The 22,000-nt window shown below is 48.9% G+C and overlaps 1 protein-coding gene across 1 annotated transcript; it reads right to left on the bottom strand.

Annotated features, from left to right (window-relative positions):
• Positions 1–393: 393 nt before the first annotated feature.
• On the bottom strand, positions 394–20,614 carry LOC147099516 (transcription factor PU.1-like). Its single transcript, XM_085969735.1, has 6 exons — positions 20,508–20,614; positions 11,202–11,226; positions 7,070–7,163; positions 5,473–5,669; positions 2,990–3,155; positions 394–1,008 (listed from the first exon to the last, which is right to left on the bottom strand). The coding sequence occupies exons 1-6, from the start codon at positions 20,528–20,530 to the stop codon at positions 689–691; spliced, it is 825 nt and encodes a 274-aa protein (XP_085825861.1). The 5' UTR covers positions 20,531–20,614; the 3' UTR covers positions 394–688.
• Positions 20,615–22,000: the final 1,386 nt, after the last annotated feature.

Raw genomic sequence — 22,000 nt, 5'->3', positions numbered from 1 at the left:
CGTGGCTGATCTGCATCCTAACTCCATCCACTCGCCTTGGCTTCTTATCCCTTAATACCCTCGGATAACAAAAATCTATCGCTCTCAGATTAAAAATTATTAATTGAGCTAGCATCTATTGCGTTTTGTGGGAAGAGTTTTCCACACTTCTGCCACCCTTTGCACCGAGAAGTGTTTCCTAACTTCTCGCCCGAATGGTCCGGCTCTGACTTTAAGGTGCTGTCCCCTTATCTTAGACTTCCCCCCCCCAAAACGGCGGAACAAGTTTCTCTCTGTAGCACAGAGGTTGCAATCATCTGCGCTATAACTGGCTCCCTTTAACAGAGCCCCTCCTGTACTAAGCTCCTCCCCACCCCCCGCCACCCACCCGCCGCCCCCCCCCCCCCACCCCCACCCCGTAGCCCACTGGGGGAAGAGTGGACATCTCCTTTTGATTAATCAATGCTCTTTAACCCTCTGAGCTTTCTGGAAGAACATAATCACTGCATAGCTCGACTCAAAAAGCAAGTAGCATCAAGTCCATGAATGTTGGCACGTGAAATTGGAAGGAAGTGGCACCAGCGACTTCAACAGCATTCTCAGAAAACAAAAAACACAACGCGAAAGTAAGTGCATCGCTAAAACCGGCTTTCCCGTCTTAATAAAAATAATAATCAGTCCGAAATTGAAGAATCCAGGAAGGCCCCTCCTACGGCAGATAGCTGGTTTTACATTCCGACTTTTTCTGACCCAACAGCATGCCATCAAACTGGTATGTCAGTTTTTTTTTGATCTTGCGGATCTCGCCCGTCTTGCCGTAGTTCCTCAGCGCCCGGGCCATCTTCTGGTAGGTCATCTTCTTGCGGTTCCCCTTCTGCATGCCCCAGCGGTGGGCCAGCAGCTCTTTGTGCTTGGAGGAGAACTGGAATGTCCCCTTCTCGCGATCCACCCACCAGACGCAGTCCCTCATGTCCCCGCTCTTCAGCAGCTCCAGCAGGAACTGGTAGAGACGCACCTTCTTCCGGACACCTGGACGGGTCGGGAAGTGCGTTAGTCACACAAATAAAGAAGTAGCTTTACAACCACAGTCCGAGGGTCAGCGAGAGAGAGAGAGAGAGACAGGAACTGCGCCAGTGAGGAAGAGCATGCAAGAACGTCACAGTGGGGAAAAAAAAAGGCAGCAAGCAGCGAGGGTGCATGAACATCAGGTGAGGACAGGATTAGGTTCAGCTCTGAGGTCCTCCACAGTCAAATAGCCCAATGACGCTCAGAAGAATGGGCAAGGTCAGGGGTGGGGAGGGGGCAAGGCAACATGTGGGGTGAGGGCAGGGCAATGGGTAAAGGGGGGGGGGGTGAGAAACCCACACCTGTGGAACCATACCCCAGCAAGAGACTCAGTACCCTCAGGAGAGAAGCACAATAAGCAAGCGTACTAATGTATAGTTTATTCCAAAAAAGAAAAGGGGCTGAACTGCAGAATCCTCAAACAGTGAAAACGACCCTGTAATCCAATTTTATATATAACTAGCTTTTAGTCCATTGCACTTCAGGTATGTTAAAAGTAGGGTTTTTTTCAGAGAAATTTCATGCTTGGTCCTTCTGATCTTGAGATGGAAATTTACAAGCACCCGCCAATCCATAAAGCTCCCTTGCGTATAGCAATTAAACTCTCAATGACCACCGGATCACCTATTTTCAGTAATTACACGTTGTGGCCTTTACAGCATGCTTATCAGCAGAGTGGTACGTTGCATATCACATGGTTTAGCACCTTTGCCTTGGCAAAACCGCGCAACTCCCAACTGACTGTGAGCAACAGCAAGGGGAGATCTGCTCATGTAATTCAAACCGACAGCAAGCAGCAGCCTTGTGAATGTCAGCAACTGGGTGAAAATGGATCAGCAGCAGCAGCATCACAAAGAGCGCACGCGGGTAAGAGCGGCCAGCACCGTCAGTGTAAGCAGAATTGGCAGGGAGGTGGGGTAAGGTGGTACATTGCAGCCACACAGTGGCGGAGTCAGTGGGGTGGGGTCGGGTCATGACCCCCCCCCCATCTTGAGGTGGGCCTCCATTTCCGCTCCAAGGAACCTCTGTCACCTGACTTCGCACACCTGATCCGGCCCGTGATACCCGCGCTGTTTCCCGGCTTGGCCTCAGGACCGGGTCAAGTCGGCAACCCCACTCACCACCTCCCCGCCGTCCCCTTCCACCCACAGTTCCCAGCTCGGCCCCCCCCCCCTTCCTGGCAAGTTGACTAAATCTTGACTGCTTTGGCCCTCCGAGTCAGCCAAACCCAGCTCCGCCGCTGCTGACAGCAGAGGGTGGGTTTACATCAGCACTGACCGGTAGGCAATGTTGGTGTTCCTTCCCCACTATGCTGCTGGCTGAATCTTACAGCACAGGTGACCATTCGGCCCGTCGTGCCTGTGCCGGCTCTTTGGTAGAGCTATCCAATTAATCCCACTCCCCTGCTCTTTCCTCATAGTCCTGCAACATTTTTCCCATCAACTATTTATCCAATTCCCTTTTGAAAGTTATTATTGAATCTGTTTCCACCGCTCTTTCAGGCAGCGCATTCCAGATCACAACAATTCTCCTCATCTCCTGCTCTGGTTCTTTTGTCAATCACCTTAAATCTGTGTCCATTGGTTACCAACCTTTCTGCCACTGGAAACAGTTTCACCTTATTTACTCTATCAAAACTGTTCCTGATTTTGAACACCTCCATCAAATTTACTCTTCACCTTCTCTGCTCTAAGGGGAACAACCCCAGCTTCTCCAGACTCTCCACATAACTGAAGTTCCTCAACCCTGGTACCATTCTTGTCAATCTTTTCTGCACCCTCGCCAAGGCCTTGACATCTCTCCTATAGTGTGGTGCCCAGAATTGGACACAATACTCCAGCCATGCCACACCAAACCACATCAAGCATTACATCTACCAACTGATGCACCGGGGGGAGGGCGGAGACCGACACACTTTCACTGGAAGCTTCAAGATCCCACTGACCTCCATCATCATGTGTTGACGATTCTCTGGGAGGGATGTTCTCATCAAATTCACTGTCGGAAACCTCCAGCACAGGACTGCCAAGGTTATAGTCATCGTCCTCGGACATCGACGGGCTCGATAAGTCGTTGGACGTTTGGTATGTCTGGTACAGCATCGGGAAAACCTGGCGGGGAGGAGAAGGGAAAGAAAACGGAAAAATAAAATCCCAGCAACTGTAATCCTTTAGAAAGTGTGTTAAAAATGATTTTTTTTTAAATATTAGTGTAAGAAAGAGAAAGAGAGAGGTAGGAGAGAGAGAGGTAGAAAGAGAGAGAGAGGTAGAAAGAGAGAGAGAGATAGAAAGCGAGAGAGAGGTAGAAAGAAAAAGAAGGAAAGAAAGAAAAGTAAAGAGGAAAAATAAGTGAAGAGAGAGAGAGAAAGAGAAAGAAAAAGAGAGAAAAAAGAGGCGAGAGAGTGAAAGAGTGAAAGAAAGAAAAAGATGATTTTTATCACCTACAGCTTTGAGAGGTTCCCACAGCGCCGGTGCTGTCTGTTGACTCCCAGTGTTGCAGGGCTAATCTCTCGACTGCAGTGTTCCACTGTCCTGTCTGCAGCGGGAGGTTTGTCTGCAACATCGGGAGCCAGCAGTTGGTGCGAGTGACCCTGCAACGTCCTGGGAGACTTGTACAGTTTCAGCTTATACGAGATTGGTACGGAATGAGGAAAGGCCATAGATCAACCTTATCCCTCGCTGTCTCTCTCAATAGTAATGCATCTTATTGCCTCCTGATCCCTGTTACACTGTCTACTTCAATTTACCTTCTCTGCTAGCTTATTCCACATTCCGATCACTCCTCGGAAGAAATAGTTCCCTTCTAACTTCTTCCATTGTAACTTCAAACTTTTACCAGTGACCAACTTGGCTCGTTCAAATTTGTAACTTGAGTGATCTCAAAACCTGCCCTTTTCCAAAGAGAACAAACCCAACTTCCTTAACCTTTCCTCATGCCTTAGATTCTCTAAAAAGTATATTTTATAGGATTTAGTGAATATCTCATTGCAGTTTGTGGGACCTTGCTGTGCGTAAATTGGCTGCCGTGTTTCAAACATTACTACACTTCAAAAAGTACTTAATTGGCTGTAAAGTGCTTTGGGAAGTATCGAGATCGGGTGAAAGACGCTATAGAAATGCAACTCTTTATAGGACCTGAGAGTAATGCCCTAAGCTTGTACTTCCCTCTTTACCCACTAGGTGCTGATGTACAGGAAACTTTCGATTTACCGGCACCTAAATAACCGGAAATCTCGGTTAACCGGCAAAATTCAGGAGTAGGTTTTACTTCATATTGGTATTTGCCTTCTTCCATCTGTTGCTGTGCAAGGGTGTGGCTGCAGTTGTTGCTAAGCTACAGAGACGCTTGGAACTTGTGGCCATTGTTCTACAGTTGTTGCTAAGCAACAGAATTTGTTGCTTTATACGGAGCTCTCAGCTCTCCCTATCTTTTACTATAGTGTTCAGTTATCCGGAATTTTTGATGAACCGGGACCACGTCGGTCCCAGATAAAAAAAAGTTTCCTGTACCCTTTCTACATGAGCCTCTTGGTAGGTCTGCAGGGAAGAGATTGCAACTTGCCACAGGGAACCCAGGACTTTAGCGCAAATTCCGAAAGCAGCTCAGGGACAGGGGGCGGGGGAATGGGAGAGAAAGCAACCCCTCTCACACACGCCTTCCTATTACAGTAACTCTACAACAGCTGACTGCTCTTTCTGTGCAGTTTGCGAGGTTTACGCTCTGGCTAACCCGAAAACTCTGATTGGATATATTACTGGAGATTTCCTCACATGACCTCCCACCACCCCCCGCCCACCCTCCCGCCATTGGTCACTTGACACGTCCATCATCACAGCGACCGCCCCTGCCCATTGGAGAGCGAACAGATTCTTCAGCACCCCATTGGATGATGGTTGACTATCAGTCAAACAGCCTTTTCTCTGTCCCATCGCCAATACTTTTATATATAAACAAAAGAAAGCGATCAAAAAAGATGAAAATACAGGAAACTCTTTTTTATCCGGCACCGACATGGTGCCGGTTCATCAAAAATTCCGGATAACCGAGAGCTATAGTAAAAGATACGGAGAGCTGAGAGCTCCGTATAAAGCAACAAACCCTGTTGCTTAGCAACAGGTGCAGAACAATGGCCACAAGTTCCAAGCGTCTCTGTAGCTTAGCAACAGCTGCAGCCACACCCTTGCACAGCAACAGATCGAGGAAGGCAAGTACAATATGAAGTAAAACTTACCTGAACCTACTCCTGAATTTTGCCGGTTAACCGAGATTTCCGGTTATTTAGGTGACGGTAAATCGAGAGTTTCCTGTAAACACAATTTCCCCTCTGGTTTTATCCCCCGGGTGTGCTCGCAGTGTCCGGAAGATTATTCTCGAATTACCTGGAGACGCCAGGGCAATCCTAGAGGGGCGACCCCCTACCCAACGTACCTGACTGTAGTCCTCCTCCAGTGAGCAGGTGGTGTGGTTCGGCAGCGAGGGGTCATGGTTGCTGACGGCCTCCAGTGGAAACTGCGGGTACAAACTCTGCAAGTGGGAGACCGGCACGTTCTGAAGCTGCGTGAACTGCCCGCCATCGAAGTGGTCGTAGCTCAGGCCGTGATGGTCGGAGCCGGTCCAGTAATGATCTGAATGCAGAGGAGCAGCTCGTTAGCAGGGGAGTGGGGGTTGGGATTTACACTTGCGGAGCCCGACAGCTTTCTCAACTTTGCTCCCACTTCCGTCCCCTCACCCGAAGCCGCCCGGCTGAGAAGGAAAAGCAGATGACCCCAAACATCTGGGTGCAAGTGGGGAAGGGACAGAGAAATGTAGAAGAAAACATAGAAAAATCGGAGCAGGAGTAGGCCATTCGGGCCTGCTCCGCCATTCAATATGATCATGGCTGATCCTCTATCTCAGTACCATATTCCTGCTCTCTCCCCATACCCCTTGATGCCTTTTATGTCTAGAAATCTATCTATCTCCTTCTTAAATATATTCAGTGACTTGGCCTCCACTAGAACACATCTGTGGTAGAGAATTCCACAGGTTCACCACCCTTTGAGTGAAGAAATTTCTCATCTCAGTCCTAAATGTCCTACACCGTATCCCGAGACTGTGACCCCTGGTTCTAATAGACCTCCAAGATCGACCCCGTGCCGACTCTCGCCTGGCATCAGCAAGGCATCTGACAGCAGTCGGTAACTCAGTATCTCGGTTACAATACGAGCACAATTAGCCCAGGTCCCTGGCACGGTGCAGAAAAGGACTCCTGCAATTTGTAACAGAATTAGCAGGTTATACTGATAGGGTTAGAGGAAGAGGGGTGGGAGGAGGCTCGTGTCAAGCATATAAACACCACATAGGCCAGTTGGGTCGAGAGGCCTGTTTCTGTGTAACTTTATGTAAATGGCAATTATTCATTAACACAGAGATACAGGAAACTTTGTGTTATCCGGAGGCTAAATGTCCGGCAAGCTCGAGCCACCGGCAAAAATCAGGAGCCGTTTTTTCTCTTTTCGTTGCTTTTTTCTCTCAACAGTCAAGCTCTGCAAGGTCTGTAGCTAAGCAGCAGCTTCAGCTAGAGACGCTACAGAGACGCTTGCCGACTGTTTAGAAGCTGTTGCTAAGCAACAGGGTTTGTTGATTCACACGGAGCTGAAAATCTCCGTATGCTTCAACATTAGCGTTGGAGTGTCCGGCAGTTTTGAGGGAACGGCAACAGCTTGGTCCCGTCGGTGCCGGATAGCACAAAGTTTCCTGTACAGCCCTGTGTGTATATTATAAGCAGAAAGTTACAGCATATCTATATCCAATAACAATGATACTTAATGGCATTACCATTGCCGAATCTCCCACTATCAACATCCTGGGGTCACCGTTGACCACATACTCAACTGGACCAACCACATAAATGCCATGGCCACTAGAACGCGTGATTTGCGGCGAGTGTCTCACCTCCCGACTCCCCAAAGCCTTTCCACCATCTACAAGGCAACAAGTTATGAGTGTGCTGGAATACTCTCCACCCAACACCCAAGCCACTCACCTGCTGGTTGTTCTGATTCGGCAACATAGTACGAGCAGAAAGCGGTCGGGTGCTTGCTGTACGTGTCTGTTTCATACGTCACTGCGTCAGGGTACTGTGGAGAAGAGAACGGTCAGAGTTATCCAACAATACACTTCATTTTCACATGATTCCCCCTCACCATGTAGACATCCCGTGACCCGCAGGAGGAGAGAGGACGCTCTTTATCCCCTTTCTAGCCAATCAGGAGGAACAACAAACGTACATTTAGAATGACAACAACTTGCATTTATATAGCGCCTTTAACATACTAAAACATCCCAAGGCTTTTCACAGTAGCGTTATAAAACAACATTTGACACTGAGCCACAAAAGAAGAAATTAGGGCAGAGAGTGGTGAACCTGTGGAATTCTCTACCACAGAAGGCAGTTGAGACCAATTCATTAAATATATTCAAGAAGGAGTTAGATATATTTCTTAAGGCTAAAGGGATCAAGGGATATGGGGAGAAAGCAGGGACAGGGTACTGAATTTGGATGATCAGCCATGATCTCATTGAATGGCGGAGCAGGCTCGAGGGGCTGAATGGCCTACTCCTGCTCCTATGTTTCTATGTGTTTCTAATGACCAAAAGCTTGGTCAAAGAGGTAGGTTTTAAGGAGCGTCTTAAAAGGAGGAAAGAGAGGTAGCGAGGCAGAGAAGTTTAGGGAGGGAATTCCAGAGTTTAGGGCCTAGGCAACAGAAGGCACTGCTGCCAATGGTGGAGCGATTAAAATCAGGGATGCGCAAGAGGCCAAAATTAGAGGAGTGCAGATATCTCGGGGGGTTGTGGGGCTGGAGGAGTTTACACAGAGATAGGGAGGGGCGAGGCCATGGAGGGATTTGAAAACAAGGGAGAATTTTAAAATTGAGGCGTTGCTTAACCGGGAGCCAATGTAGGTCAGCGAACACAGAGGGTGATGGGTGAACGGGACTTGGTGCGAGTTAGGACATGGGCAGCCGAGTTTTGGATGACTTCAAGTTTATGTAGGGTAGAACATGGGTAGTATCTTGCAGATGCCCCAAGGCACTTCACAGTCAACCAAGCACTTTCTGAAGTGTAGTCACTGTCGTTGTGTAGGCAAGCGCGACAGCCATTTTTGCGCACAGCAAGATCCCACAAACAGCTTCGAAAAAGTGGCCGTGGGATCTTTTACGTCCACCCGAGAGGGGGTCAGACGGGGCCTCGGTTTTAAGTCTCATCCGAAGGACGGCACCTGCGACAGTGCAGCGCTCCCTCAGTATTGGCACTGGGAGCGTCAACCGGGAAGTAAGGCGAGAGCGCTGGCAAAAAATAAAACAAATGAAACATTTTTGCAAAACCCCAGCTCAGCCGCCACTCACAAGTACAAATCTGGCATGAAGCCAGCTTATTTGAATGTTTCCACAAGAGGCCTTGGTATAATGTTTCATTCTACATCAGTGCACACAAACATCTTGGTTATATACTTCTGGAGGCCTGGCTCTGACTTGTGGCAGCTCAGGTGGACGGTGGCTGAGAGGCTTAAACTCAGGCTCACATCTGTTTCCTTTGCGTGCTTTTTGCACGAGACACTTCAGAATCTTTTATCTGCCACACCAGGGCCCTTGGGAGGGACGCACGTGGGGGAAGATTACCAAAATGGAGTGTGCAAATAATTTGAATACACAGCCTGCCTTGGCCTCCCCTCCCAGGCCGCTGCCTCAGTCCCTCAGCGGTAGCGAGAGTCAGTCCGCAGGAAGTCGCAGCCTATTCGACCGTGCATGGCACCTGTTTTAGCGATGGCTCTACCTACGCCTTGCAGTGTTTAGCCCGGCCACTAAGTGGGGCTCAAGAGGGATTCTGGCGCTCAAATTGCCAATGGAGCACGGGTTCGCTGCAATGTCCCCGGTAAGCTGCGCTTTGCTCCACGCGGCCTGATTCTTTTAATGCACAGTGACATGAATCTTGCCATTCATGTAGAAATGACTTATGGAATAATACTGAGCGGCCTGATGGTGGCGCTGTCCAGGGAGAGTATAAATACTCGGGCACGGGCCCAGCTTGCTCAGGACATTTTGTAAACAGGAACTAGTGAAGGACAACTAGACCTCCATGTTGTGAAACAGTTGATTAAAGCCTTGCTTAATACTCAGACCAAGTGCCTAGTAATTTTCTTACATCACACGGTCCCTTTAAATTTCTGCGCCTGCGCGGTGTTTACAGTGTTAAAGCCGGTGAGCGGCCTGCGCGGGACTGTTCAGCTTACTGCGCAGCCACGCCCGCTGGCGTGCACCTTAGCGGGAGCATTGGTTCACTGTCCTGCCAATCAGACCCCATTCAGAAGGCTCCCTGACCACACTGTTGTGTGGAAGTGGGGGTACAGTCAAAGAACAGAAGGAGGCCATTCAGCCCATCGTGCCTGTGCCAGCTCTTTTGGTAGAGCTATCCAATTAATCCCTCTCCCCTGCTCTTTCCCCACAGCCCTGGGTATGTTTTCCCTTCAAATACTTATCCAATTCTCTTTTGAATGTTATTAATGAATCTGCTTCCACCGCCCTTACAGGCAGTGCATTGAGCAATGGATTCCAGTTTGAATTACACCTGCCTGCTGGTGAATCCCGTGATGCTGCTGCTCATGGGAAAATAGGCAGACCGACAAGATCATTGGCGAAGGAACCAGAACAGAGATGAGGAGTTATGATCTGGAATGCACTTGAATGGCCCAGCTCCGAAAAACGGCCTCTACTGTACCACAACAACAACTTGCATTTATAGAGCGCCTTTAACGTAGTAAAACGTCCCAAGGTGTTTTTCACAGGACCATTAACAGACTGACATGAATCGGTCATTCATGAAAGAAAGACTTATGAAATAATACTGAGCGGCCTGCGGGTGGCGCTGTCCAGGGAGAGTATAAATACTCGGGCACGGGCCCAGCTTGCGCAGGACATTCTTAACAGGAACTAGTGAAGGACACAACTAGACCTCCATGTTGTAAAACAGTTGATTAAAGCTTTGTTTAATGCTTAGACCAAGTGCCTAGTAGTTTTCTTACATCACAGACAACATTTGACACTGAGCCACATAAAGGAGATATTGGGACAGGTGGCCAAAAGCTTGGTCAATCTGTGTAACATTCTTTCATTTCCCACTCCAGTCTTCCTGTGGCCCTAAGCTCTGGAATTCCCTCCCTAAACCTCTCCACCTCTCTCTCTCCTCCTTTAAGACGCTCCTTAAATCCTACCTCTTTGGCCAAGCGTTTGGTCACCCGTCCTAATGTGGCTCGGTGTCAAATTTTTGTTCGAGAATCGCTCGTAAAGCGACATTTTACTGTGTTAAAGGCGCTATATAAATGCATGTTGTTGTTGTTGGTCTCTGAGCAAGTCTGCCAAGCCAAATCTTGGGCCAAACTGGAAGCACATTTCTGCTGTGGCTCCATGTCTACTCGGAACTAGGTTGCGACTGGCCCCAAACTCAATCCATAGCCAGCCGTGGAGGGTTTCAGCCCATTAGTTGAGCCTCATGCTAGAGGTGAAAGGTCAGTGTCTAAACCCATTGCAACATCAATTTATAACATCGTAAATGCAGATGTTGTCAGAGGGGCCAAAGTGTAGCAGTGATGAATTGAGAGATTGATTGCGCAGGGAGCATCACAAATCGTTCCGATCGACACGGCTGACAGCTTGGACAGAGACTGGAGGAGCTGCTCCCCTCTCTATGTCTCAGTTTGACACTCTCACTGCCCACCGGTACCCAAGGCGCAGCACGCCGTGCTCTGAGCGACCCGGGGGGGGGAAGGGCCAAAGTCCATAGCTGTAGGACCAAATTTGAAAAGAATAGAAGAGGCAAGTTGCAAGTTTTAATCAAGATTGAGTTTTACAAGGCTGAAGATTGCAGGATGAATCAAGGAATGAAGGCGGTAAGGAGTTCCACAGGGAGATATGAGATGCACCAGTCAGTGTACAGATCCCTTCCTCGGGGAGATGTGAGATACACCAGTTTTCAGATATATTCCAGTAGAACTTATGAAATTCAGATTAATTCTGCTTTGATACGGTAAAGTTAGCGAGTCTGAACAAACCAGTCCAGGATAAAAATATGTAAACATTTTAGCGGCTTGCAAAAAAGTTTCAAAAATGCTTTATACTTACTAGAGAAATCTGTGACGTTTCAACCCTAGAGAGAAAGGAAAAATGAAAGAACATTAGAATGTCAGCAAAAGCAGGAAATCATGGGGTCTACCTCAAAACCTGCTCCAAAGTGGGGCAATCCTCCTGGGACACAAATGTCAGCGCTCTGGGGTGTTTCAATTCCTCATATAGCCTGTTCCAAAAACTGTGTTCATCATCCCCCTGTTAGGCATTGGATGGGGGTAGGAAGGGGAGATGGGGGAACCCTAGGCTCCACAGTGCATTTCCCCATGACCTGGGAACATTCATCATTCCACATTTTGATATCGATTTAATTTCCGTGACGAGAGGGTTGGAAAAGCGAAGACGTCAGTCCACGGTCATCTAGCCTCGGACACAAAGAAAGAACGAACCTGCATTTACACAGCGCCATTCGCGACCTCAGGGTATCCCAAAGCACTTTACAGCCAATGAAGTACTTTACTGAAGTGTAATGTAGGAAACGCGGCAGCCAGTTGGCGCACAGCAAGGTCCCACAAACAGCAATGTGATAATGACCAGATAATCTATTTTTTTTTTTTTTTTAAGTGATGTTGGTTGGGGGATAAATATTGGTCAGGACACCGGAGAGAACTTCGAAATAGTGGCCGTGGGATCTTTGGCGTCCACCTGAGAGGGCAGACAGGGGGCCTCGGTTTAACGTCTCATCTGACAACGCTTTGCCACAAGTGGTTCTCGAAGCTGAGCCCATCGCAACACTTAAGGAGGAAATAAGACTGAAGATGATGTTATTGTAGAGGGGGAAATGGGGCGCACAGGAAATGGCTCCACTCGGGGAGCCAACAGCAGGACATGTACGGTGGCCTCCTCTTGTACCAAAATGCCCATGATTTCTTCGTCAGTGCCCCTTTAAGATCAAAAACAATTTCAGCTGCTCCTCCCAATTGGTGTGGCCTAGCCTGCGGTCCTGATTTGTTTAGGACAGGCCAATCCCACTCAGGATTAGTTACAGGACTCCCATAATGGCCGTGAGCGACTACAGCTCCCTCCCAACGTGATACCGAGCCACCCAGAAGATTATAAATATAGAATCATAACAGCACAGAAGAGGGCCATTCGGCCCATCGCACCCGTGCCGGCTCTTTTGAAAGAGCTGTCCAATTTAGTCTCACACCCCAGCTTTTTTCCCACCCCATAAACCTGCACATTAGTCCTCTTCAACTACACATCCTAGTGCCTTTTGAAAGTTCCTATAGAATCTGATTCCACCACCCTTTCAGGTAGTGCGTTCCAGATCGTAACAACTCTCCGTGTGTCTCTACTCATTTCCCCTCTAGTTCTTTTGCCCATTCGTTTAAATCTGTGACCTCTGGTTGCCGACCCACTTGCCAGAGGAAACAGTCGTGCCCTACTTGCTCTATCAAAACCCCCTCATCATTTTGCACACCTCTATTAGGTCTCCCCCTTCCGGATTCAGTTCCCAGTTTACGCTGAGCTCGCTGACCCGAGCCAGGGTGGTGGTATGGGGGTGCGATGCCCCTCATGAGTCAAATAGTGTCAACACTCACTCTCCAGGCTCACAACCACCAGTTGGGTGAGGGCTGCCAGTGGCTGTGGACTTGTTCATCAACACCTTCAACAGAGGAAGGGGAAAGCATTACTAGACATTAATCTAGAGTCATAGAATAGAATCATACAGCACAGGAGGAGGCTGGTCAGCCCATCTTGCCCAAGCCAGCTCTTTGAAAGAGCTACCCAATTAGTCTCACTCCCCTGCTCTTTCCCCATAGCCCTGCAAATTTTCCTTTTCAAGTATCTATCCAATTCCCTTTTGAAAGATATTCAGGCAGTGCTTTCCAATTAATAACAACTCGCTGCGTAAAAAAATTCTCCTCATCTCCCCCTCTGGTTCTTTTGCCAATTACCTTTAAATCAGTGTCCTCTGGTTACCGGCCAGTGGAAAGAGTTTCTCCCTGTTTACTCTATCAAAACCCTGCATGATTTTGTACACCTCTATTAAATCTTCCCCCTCAACCTTCTCTGCTCGAAGGAGAACAATCCCAGCTACTCTAGTCTCTCCACACCAAGCAAGATCTCATTATTCCCTGCCCTCCTACCCCGTCAACACAAAGCCAATGACTTTGCAAGTCAGGGCTTCAGTTTAAAGCTTCATGAATAAGGCCGTTACCACCCATGATCCACCTCAAGCCTGCATTAAGGAACGTAGGGTGGAGTTGGGACGAGGGAAATATATGCGAGGGAGCATGTCTGCATGTTGTGGGCATTCCAACAATTCCTCCCCTCGCCTGCTGGACTTTTGGCAGCAGCACTGCAATTGCACGAGATCAATGCAAACTCGAGGAACAGCACCTCATCTTCCGATTAGGCACTTTACAGCCTTCCGGACTCAATATCGAGTTCAACAATTTCAGATCATAACCTCGGCCCCTATTATATTTTTATATTTTTTATCCACACTTTTGGTTTGTGACTTTTCCTTTTTTTTTCCTCTCTCTCCCACATGGCAACTGTCTCTCACTCTGCCAGCGCATTTCACACTTCATCTAGAGCCATTGTCTGTTTCTTTACCTGTCCTATTACCATCTCGTCTCGCCTTGAATATCTCTTAATGTCTCTCCTTTCATCCCCTCCCCCATTTCCCAGCCTCCAAACTGCCTTTTGTTTCATTTCCTGCCTTTTCTCTCAGTTCTGACGAAGGGTTTCGACCCGAAACGTTGACTCTATTTCTCTCTCCACGGATGTTGCCTGGCCTGCTGAGTTTTTCCAGCATTTTCTGTTGTTATTTCAATGCAAACTCCTATGGATTGGCTCGTGCTTCTGAATATTCAAGGAAATGAATGGGAATGAGATTGGAATTGTGTCTATAGGATAGAAGGAATGGAATAAATCTACATAATTGGGCAAGACACCTGAGAATTGTACAGTGGGAGCTTCTAAAGGGTTCATTTAAATATGACCGATATCCATACGAACTCTTAGGGGCATAGGAACAGGGGTGGGCCATTCAGCCCCTCGAGCCTGTTCCGCCATTCAATTAGATCTTGGATGATCTGTACATTACTTCCATCTACCCGCCTTGGTTCTATAACCCTTAATTTACAAGGCTGACACCAGAACGGAGAGGTCTATACCTATCAGGAAAGATTGAACAGGCTGGGGCTCTTTTCTCTAGAAAAGAGAAGGCTGAGGGGGTGACCTGACAGAAGACGTTAAGCTTATGAATGGGTTCGATAGAGTAAGCATAGAGAAGATGTTTCCACTTGTGAGGGGTGACAAGAACTAGGGGGGGGGGGCCATAGATATAAAATAGTCACCAATAAATCCAACAGGAAATTCAGGAGAAACTTTACCGAGAGTGGCGAGAATGTGGAACTCACTACCATATATTACAACATTGACTACGTGTCAAAAACACTTTGGGACATCCGGAGGTTGTGAAAGGCACTATATAAAAGGCAAGTCTTTCTTTCTTGCCGTATTTTATAAAGGAAAGTTTGGGTTTATCCTGCAATCCAAGCATAGCTTCCGTTTCCATTAAGGAACTTTTGTCTTTTGAGGAGAGGAAAATCAAGTTGGAGATGGGAGTCAAGAGGGTCTGCTGTCGAGACTGACCACTGTGCATCATTCCCATGTCTGAAAGGCTTCTTGATCACATGTAGAGAGACCCACAGATGACTCAGGATCACGTTACAGTACAGAACGCCTCCTCTTGTACAAACCACGCAAGTCACCAAAACCACAAGAATAAGTATACCTCATCTTAATAAGACGACTGCTTGGAATGAGAGTCTCCCTTTCCATCTGCTGGCTGTATGTGAAAAGAGTTGGGTCAGGCCCCCCAAACCCCACTGCTGGTGGGTGCGGTCATCCGCCAGTTCAGCACCAATCGGCACTAAATTGCCCACCTCACTCAGAGTGGCCACAGGAAGAGCTGGTGCGGGCAACGGATTAATTGTCACACTGGCGCGGCACTTGCAAGCTTGGGGCAGAGGCGCATTCGCACTGCAATTCCTGCCGTCAGTAATCCCAATGAGAAAGAAGACATGCACGTGAAGAGAAACACCGCCCAATCGCCATTAAGATTAGCCACGACAGGAATTTCAGCACCACGGTTGGGGCAGAGTAGAGGGAGTTTAACTCTGAGTTTGTCCCCTCGGGAGAGAGAAATTAGAACAACAACATGCATTTCTATAGCGCCTTTAACGTAGTAAAATGTCCCGATGCGCTTCACAGGAGCGATTATCAAACAACATTCGACACCGAGCCACATAAGGAGATATTAGGGCATGTGACCAAAAGCTTGGTCAAAGAGGTAGGTTTTAAGGAGCGTCTTAAAGGAGGAGATGGTGTAGAGAGGTGTAGAGGTTTAGGCAGGGAATTCCAGAGCTTAGGGCCTCGGCCGCTGATGGTGGAGCGATTAAAATCAGGGATGCTCAAGAGGCCGGAATTGGAGGAGCGCAGAAAATTTGGAGGGTTGTGGGGCTGGAATAGATAGGGAGGGGCGAGGCCATGGAGGGATTTGAAAACAAGGATGAGAATTTTAAAACCCAACAACAACAAAAAAGGTAATAAATTATACTTGAATTCTGTTCAAAGAAAAAGTCACACTCCTCAGAGAACTCATGTCGTGACAACACAGACTCCTCTGTGAGGTATCAGCGGCCCAATATAAAAACCAATCTTTTTTCTTCTTCCCTCTTCCCCCAAAGACATTGAATCTCGCTGGTTCTGGCCCTATGGTTGCCCTGCATTAGTGCATTTGAGTGGTCCATCTTTGAGTGAGGACATAGGGCACAGCAGCTGGTTATTCACAGGGGATGAGCATTGTAGCTAATGCCCTTCACTCTTATCCACACTCACAGAATCACAGAAACCCCACAGTGCAGATAGAGGCCATTTCGGCCCATCGAGCCTGCACCAACACATATCCCACCCGATCCCTGTAACCCCTACACCAACACATATCCCACCCTATCCCCGTAACCCCAAGTATTTAATCCCCCTAACACTAAGGGTCAATTTATCATAGCCAATCTCGTTCCAGTAGTCACTAGTTTAGCACATCAGGAGCAGGAACCCAGGCTGCTTTGTTTATCCTTCCTTCCTCGTGGGGCGCCAAGGCCAATCAGAGCACCCTTACCGCCACTCCACGCGGGATCCGATAACTCCGACCGCTATGGAACCTGGCGCCTTTCTGGTCTGTAAGACTCGGTACCAGTCAGGTGGCGCATCCCGCCACTGAGCCATCAAGGGAGCCATGTATCATTGGCCTCAGCTGGCTGCACTCGAGTCCACGTCAGAGGCTGTGGATTCAAGCCTCTCGCCGAGGCTTGAGCACATAACCTAGGCTGACAAGCCAGTGCATTGTTGGAGGTGCCACCCTCCGATTGAGACCTTCAATGATACCCTGCCGGCTTGTTCTGGGGATTCAGGTGGACCTATTACAGATCCCGTGACAGTATTTGAAGAAGAGCAAGGCGTTCGCCTAGCGTCTTGGCTAGCATTCCTCCTTCAAACAGTACCACTAGGCATTCATTTCATTTCCATTTGTGGGATCTTGTTACAGTATTTGCCTACGTGGCACCTTGGCCATATTAAGGTGCTATATTTTTCCTCAGGATGTGGGCAAGACCAGATATATTGTCCACCCCTACTTGCCCCGAGAAGGCAGTGATGGAGCTTCTCCTCGCCTTGGGTTGATGGTGCTCCCGCAATAGCATTTGGTGGGAAATTCCAGGATTTTGACCCAGGCAATGGGATGAAAAACACATGGTGGGCCCTTCACGCAGGAACCTGGAACTGTCCGCTGGGTTGGATAATACAGCACTATAGGGAACAGCTGTACGAGGAGACCATACTATAAGACTGCAAGCGACTGTTTTATGGAGGCAATTTTACATTGCCTTCAATGGCGAGTAATTTGGATTTTCCAAAAAGTGGCTGCATTAGAGGAGTGATGTTCTATTCAGGTGACCAGGGTGTACTGTGTCACACTACAATTCGAACGCTGGAGAAACTACAATACCAGAAGTTTCACTACTTGTTTATTTGCACTTTCCAAAATGGTGAATATCCCGCTTGTTCAATCTTCCTGGGCCCACCGTGGTGAACACAGAGCAGGAACAGGCTACATCAACAGTCGAAAAACAAGACCAATTTCATCAATCCCTTCGAGACAGGCAATTGGAGTGCTAACATGCTATACCATGGATCTGTGGGCTGGGGGGGGGGGGGGACAATTGTCCCAACCTCATTTTAGTTTCTGAACACAACTGCACTGAGGCACTGAGCAAGGCCAAGAGCCTCGCTGAAACTGGAGTCACCCTTGAAGTGCTCTTGGCTGCTTCCTGGTGGCCAGTTTGGAGTTGTGTTGTTGGGAACTGGCTGCCTCCCTTTTTGGCCGGAGTGGGGGGGGGGGGGGGTGAGTGGGGAGAATTCAGCAATAAAACAGCAGAGTTTCATACGCACCAAACAAGTAAGGCTTTGCGCATATCTCAAACTCTCCTCCATAACACTCATCCCTAGAAGTGTCTGGAATAAAGTCGATTCAGCTGCGCTATTATCCCTTTGTCACAGCTGGATCAAGGACTGCATTGAGAGATGTTTGGGTGTTCATCACTCACACACCTTCCCTCTCATCCTGGGACTGGAGACTGATGTGTTGCAGGTGGGGGGGGGGGGGGGGGGGGAGTCAAAGGGGCATTAAACAACTTGCATTTATATAGCACCTTTAACATAGTAAAATGTCCCAAAGTGCTTCACAGGCGCGTAATCAGACACAATTTCACACCCAGCCACATAAGGAGCCTTTGGGACAGGTGACCATAAGCTTGGTCAAAGTGGTAGGTTTTAAAGAGCGTCTTAAAAGAGGAGAGAGGTGGAGGAGCGGAGAGCTTTAGGGAAGGAATTCCAGAGCTTAGGGCACTGCTGCCAACGGTGGGGGGGGTGGGAAGGAAATCGGGATGTACAAGAGGCCAGTGTTGGAGCTACGCAGAGTTCTCGGAGGGTTGTAGGGCTGGAGGAGGTTACAGAGATAGGGAGGGGGGCCAACGATTTGGTGAAGATAAGACACGGTAAATAAGATTTGAGAAAACTCCAATATGCAGAGAGCAAAAGCAGGTTTGGCCTGTGAAAGATATACAAAAGGTGTAATTAAAAACACTGCTTCCATTGTTGAAAACTGTTCATAGGGGGGAATCAGCAGCCTGACACACACCATGTAGCACCCAGAGTGAAACAACAGCATATGTACGTGTGGAACAGTACTCTAGACCAACACCTAAAAACAGATCATCTGGTCATTATCACATTGCTGGTTGTGGGAGCTTGCTGTGCGCCAATTGGCTGCCGCGTTTCCTACATTACGACAGTGACTGCACTTCAAAAGTACCTCATTGGCTGTAAAGCGCTTTGGGACATCCTGAGGCGGTGCATAAATGCAAGTTCTTTCTTTATGAACAGCCCTCATTTTCTGTGACAGATTATTTTTTTTTAGCAACTCATTTTTGAGTCTTTACTCAGGACTGGGAACAGATTGCTCCAAATCAAACCTCGTTCATTTTGATAAACAGTTTCCCCCGCCCCCAGGTGCTGTCCTCACCCAATATCCACTTTCCACCAGGGGTCGGTGGTGGCGATTGATCCCCCAATGGTAGCACCCCTAAAAACAGCCTGGCCGAGACCAGGCATTGGAACCAGGAGACCTACTGTTCTAACAAGGCTCAGCACCACACTGGCCAATGCAGTACTCACCATAACCATGAAGGGGAGCTACAACACCCATCCTCTCTCCCCCTCTTTTTAAATGTGAATTTTGGACTCAACATTGTTACACTGCAAAGCACAGCAGGGACATAAACAGAAATAATCAAACCGCCTTCTGTCCAGTTAGAAAGAAAAGATCGGTGCAAACCTGTTCGTGACTGCGCTGCGAGTTGCAAAAACAGCAATCTCCCACAAAAAAAACAAAAGCATATGCAAATACATGTCTATTTATATTAGCAAGCATTCATAACAAACAGCATTACATTTACAGAGCAGGGTTCTCTTCCAGTGCTCTGGTCAGCATTTCCCCCCACCATCACTAAGCAGCACCAAAAAGCAGATTAACTGATCATTCTCGTTGCTGTTTGTGGGAAATGGCTGGTGCATTCGGGACATATCAAGTCTCTCCAGTCTTTCAAAAGTGAACGTTTTGTTTCATATGAAAATACATCCATTAATAGGCGATGTCAAACGTTCATTATCGTGAACGTTTTGACATAGCCTAGTAATGGATTAATTTTCATATATATAGACGTTAATATAGTGTGTGACAGAAAGCATTGTTTTCTTATCTTACACCGTGCTTAACCTTCAGTCAATATTTGGCATGACCCCAAGTTTGACAGTTAAAAAAGTGTGGCTGCTAATCACATTTGTTTCTCTCTTCCTGCTTTTTTGTGTACAATAAGCGATATTTCAGTGCAATTGCACAGAACGATGTTTCTAATGTTTAACGATTTAAAAATAATATTTGAGAGCCTGCTTCTGCTGGTGATGAACAGACTTCAACAAAGCTTCACAAAACTGTCGCTGAAGAAGCACAGAGGGGGTGGGGAGGAACACCTGTGACATTGACACATCTTGCCCCCGATTTGGATCGACTTATCAACTCTGTAAATGTTAAGAAACCAACCTTACACACATTTACAGGGAGACACATCTGTACTGTACATATAAACATATTTATAGGCAGTACAGTACTGCCATGCTACAACAGCCTGCCAAAGGGTTAAACAAAACTAACATTTGTTTAAACAAAACTAACATTTGTTCCTGACTTTAAATCAATTCAAAGCATAAATGCACCCGATTCATTTTCATTACACCACAAAGCGGCAAATTTATTCTGCTTTAAACACCAAAATTATCAGTGAAATCCTACCGACTATATTCTAATCCTCAAGGACAGACACCACCACAAATCCAGATTCCTCAACTCCATTTGCCATTTTAAGAACTCGTTTGCAGCAAGTTTCTTACGCCGCTTAAAAAAAGTATACAACTCCGAAGAAAGTTGTTATCAAGTTAAGTAACTTGGTTGGAGAGGAAAGGAGGGGGCACTTATACTGACCCAAAATAGTCTTTACTCTAACCTCAGACAACTGGTTGAACATTTTTTTTAAAGTTTCAAACTTTTAAAAGAAGTTTCAAACTTTTTAAAAAGTTTTTTTTTGTTTAAGCTCGATAGAGCAGTGAGTTTCGCAGTTCTGGGTGTGGGCGTTTGGAAGAGATCTCGGGGGTCTGGTTGTGTACAGTACTTACTGCGGTGCCTCCAGTGTGTGCATGCTGAACTGAGCAGAAGTGTGAAGAGAGCCCGATCGCCAGTCCTGCTTCCTTTCTGAGCTCAGGCTCGTGTCGATACAAGCTTTTTAAAGATCCCGACTGCTTTGGTTAAGTGGGTGGAGTCTAGTGATTTCAATCATTGCAAAAATCCCCTTTATATGCACAATCAACATTTCTGGGAGTTAAAAGCTGTGTGTGTGTGGGAAGAGGTGAGAGGGGGGGGTGGGAAGAGGGTGAGGAGGGGGGGGGTGGGAAAGAGGGGTGAGGAGGGGGGGTGGGAAAGAGGGTGAGGAGGGGGGGGGTGGGAAGAGGGTGAGGAGGGGGGGGTGGGAAGAGTGTGAGGAGGGGGGGGTGGGAAGAGGGTGAGGAGGGGGGGGGTGGGAAGAGGGTGAGAGGGGGGGGTGGGAAGAGGGTGAGGAGGGGGGGGGTGGGAAGAGGGTGAGGAAGGGGGGGGTGGGAAGAGGGTGAGGAGGGGGGGGTGGGAAGAGGGTGAGGAGGGGGGGTGGGAAGAGGTGTGAGGAGGGGGGGGTGGGAGAGGGTGAGGAGGGGGGGGGTGGGAAGAGGGTGAGGAGGGGGGGGTGGGAAGAGGGTGAGGAGGGGGGGGGTGGAAGAGGGTGAGGAGGGGGGTGGGAAGAGGGTGAGGAGGGGGGGGTGGGAAGAGGGTGAGGAGGGGGGGGGGTGGGAAGAGGGTGAGGAGGGGGGGTGGGAAGAGGGTGAGGAGGTGGGGGGTGGGAAGAGGGTGAGGAGGGGGGTGGGTGGGAAGAGGGTGAGGAGGGGGTGGGGGTGGGAAGAGGGTGAGGAGGGGGGGTGGGAAGAGGGTGAGGAGGGGGGGGGGTTGGGAAGAGGGTGAGGAGGGGGGGGTGGGAAGAGGTGAGGAGGGGGGGGGGTGGGAAGAGGGTGAGGAGGGGGGGTGGGATAGGGTGAGGGGGGGGGGTGGGAAGAGGGTGAGGAGGGGGGGGTTGGGAAGAGGTGAGGTAGGGGGGGGTGGGAAGAGGGTGAGGAGGGGGGGGGTGGGAAGAGGGTGAGGAGGGGTGGGAAGGGGTGAGGAGGGTGGGGGTGGGAAGAGGGTGAGGAGGGGGGTGGGAAGAGGGGGGAGGGGGGGTGGGAGAGGGGGGTAGGGGGAGGGGGGAAGAGGGTGAGGTGGGGGGTGGAAGAGGGTGTGAGGGGGGGTGGGAAGAGGGTGAGGAGGGGGGGTGGGAAGAGGGTGAGGAGGGGGGTGGGGGAAGAGGGTTGAGGAGGGGGGGTGGGAAGAGGGTGAGGGGGGTGGGAAGAGGGTGAGGAGGGGTGGGAAGAGGGTGAGGAGGGGGGGTGGGAAGAGGGAGAGTGAGTGGGGGGTTGGCTGGGGTGAGGGGGTGTGGAAGAGGGTGAGGGGGGTGGGAAGAGGGTGAGGGGGGGTGGGAAAGAGGGGTGAAGGGGGTCGGGAAGAGGTGGTGAGGTGCGGGAAGAGGGTGAGGGAGGGGAGGGGAAAGAGG

This window comes from Somniosus microcephalus, chromosome 28 (assembly GCF_052327205.1).
Source record: "Somniosus microcephalus isolate GS21.2 chromosome 28, FLI_Smic_1.0, whole genome shotgun sequence".
Lineage (NCBI taxonomy): Eukaryota > Metazoa > Chordata > Chondrichthyes > Squaliformes > Somniosidae > Somniosus > Somniosus microcephalus.
This window is presented reverse-complemented; position numbering and strand designations above follow the sequence as displayed.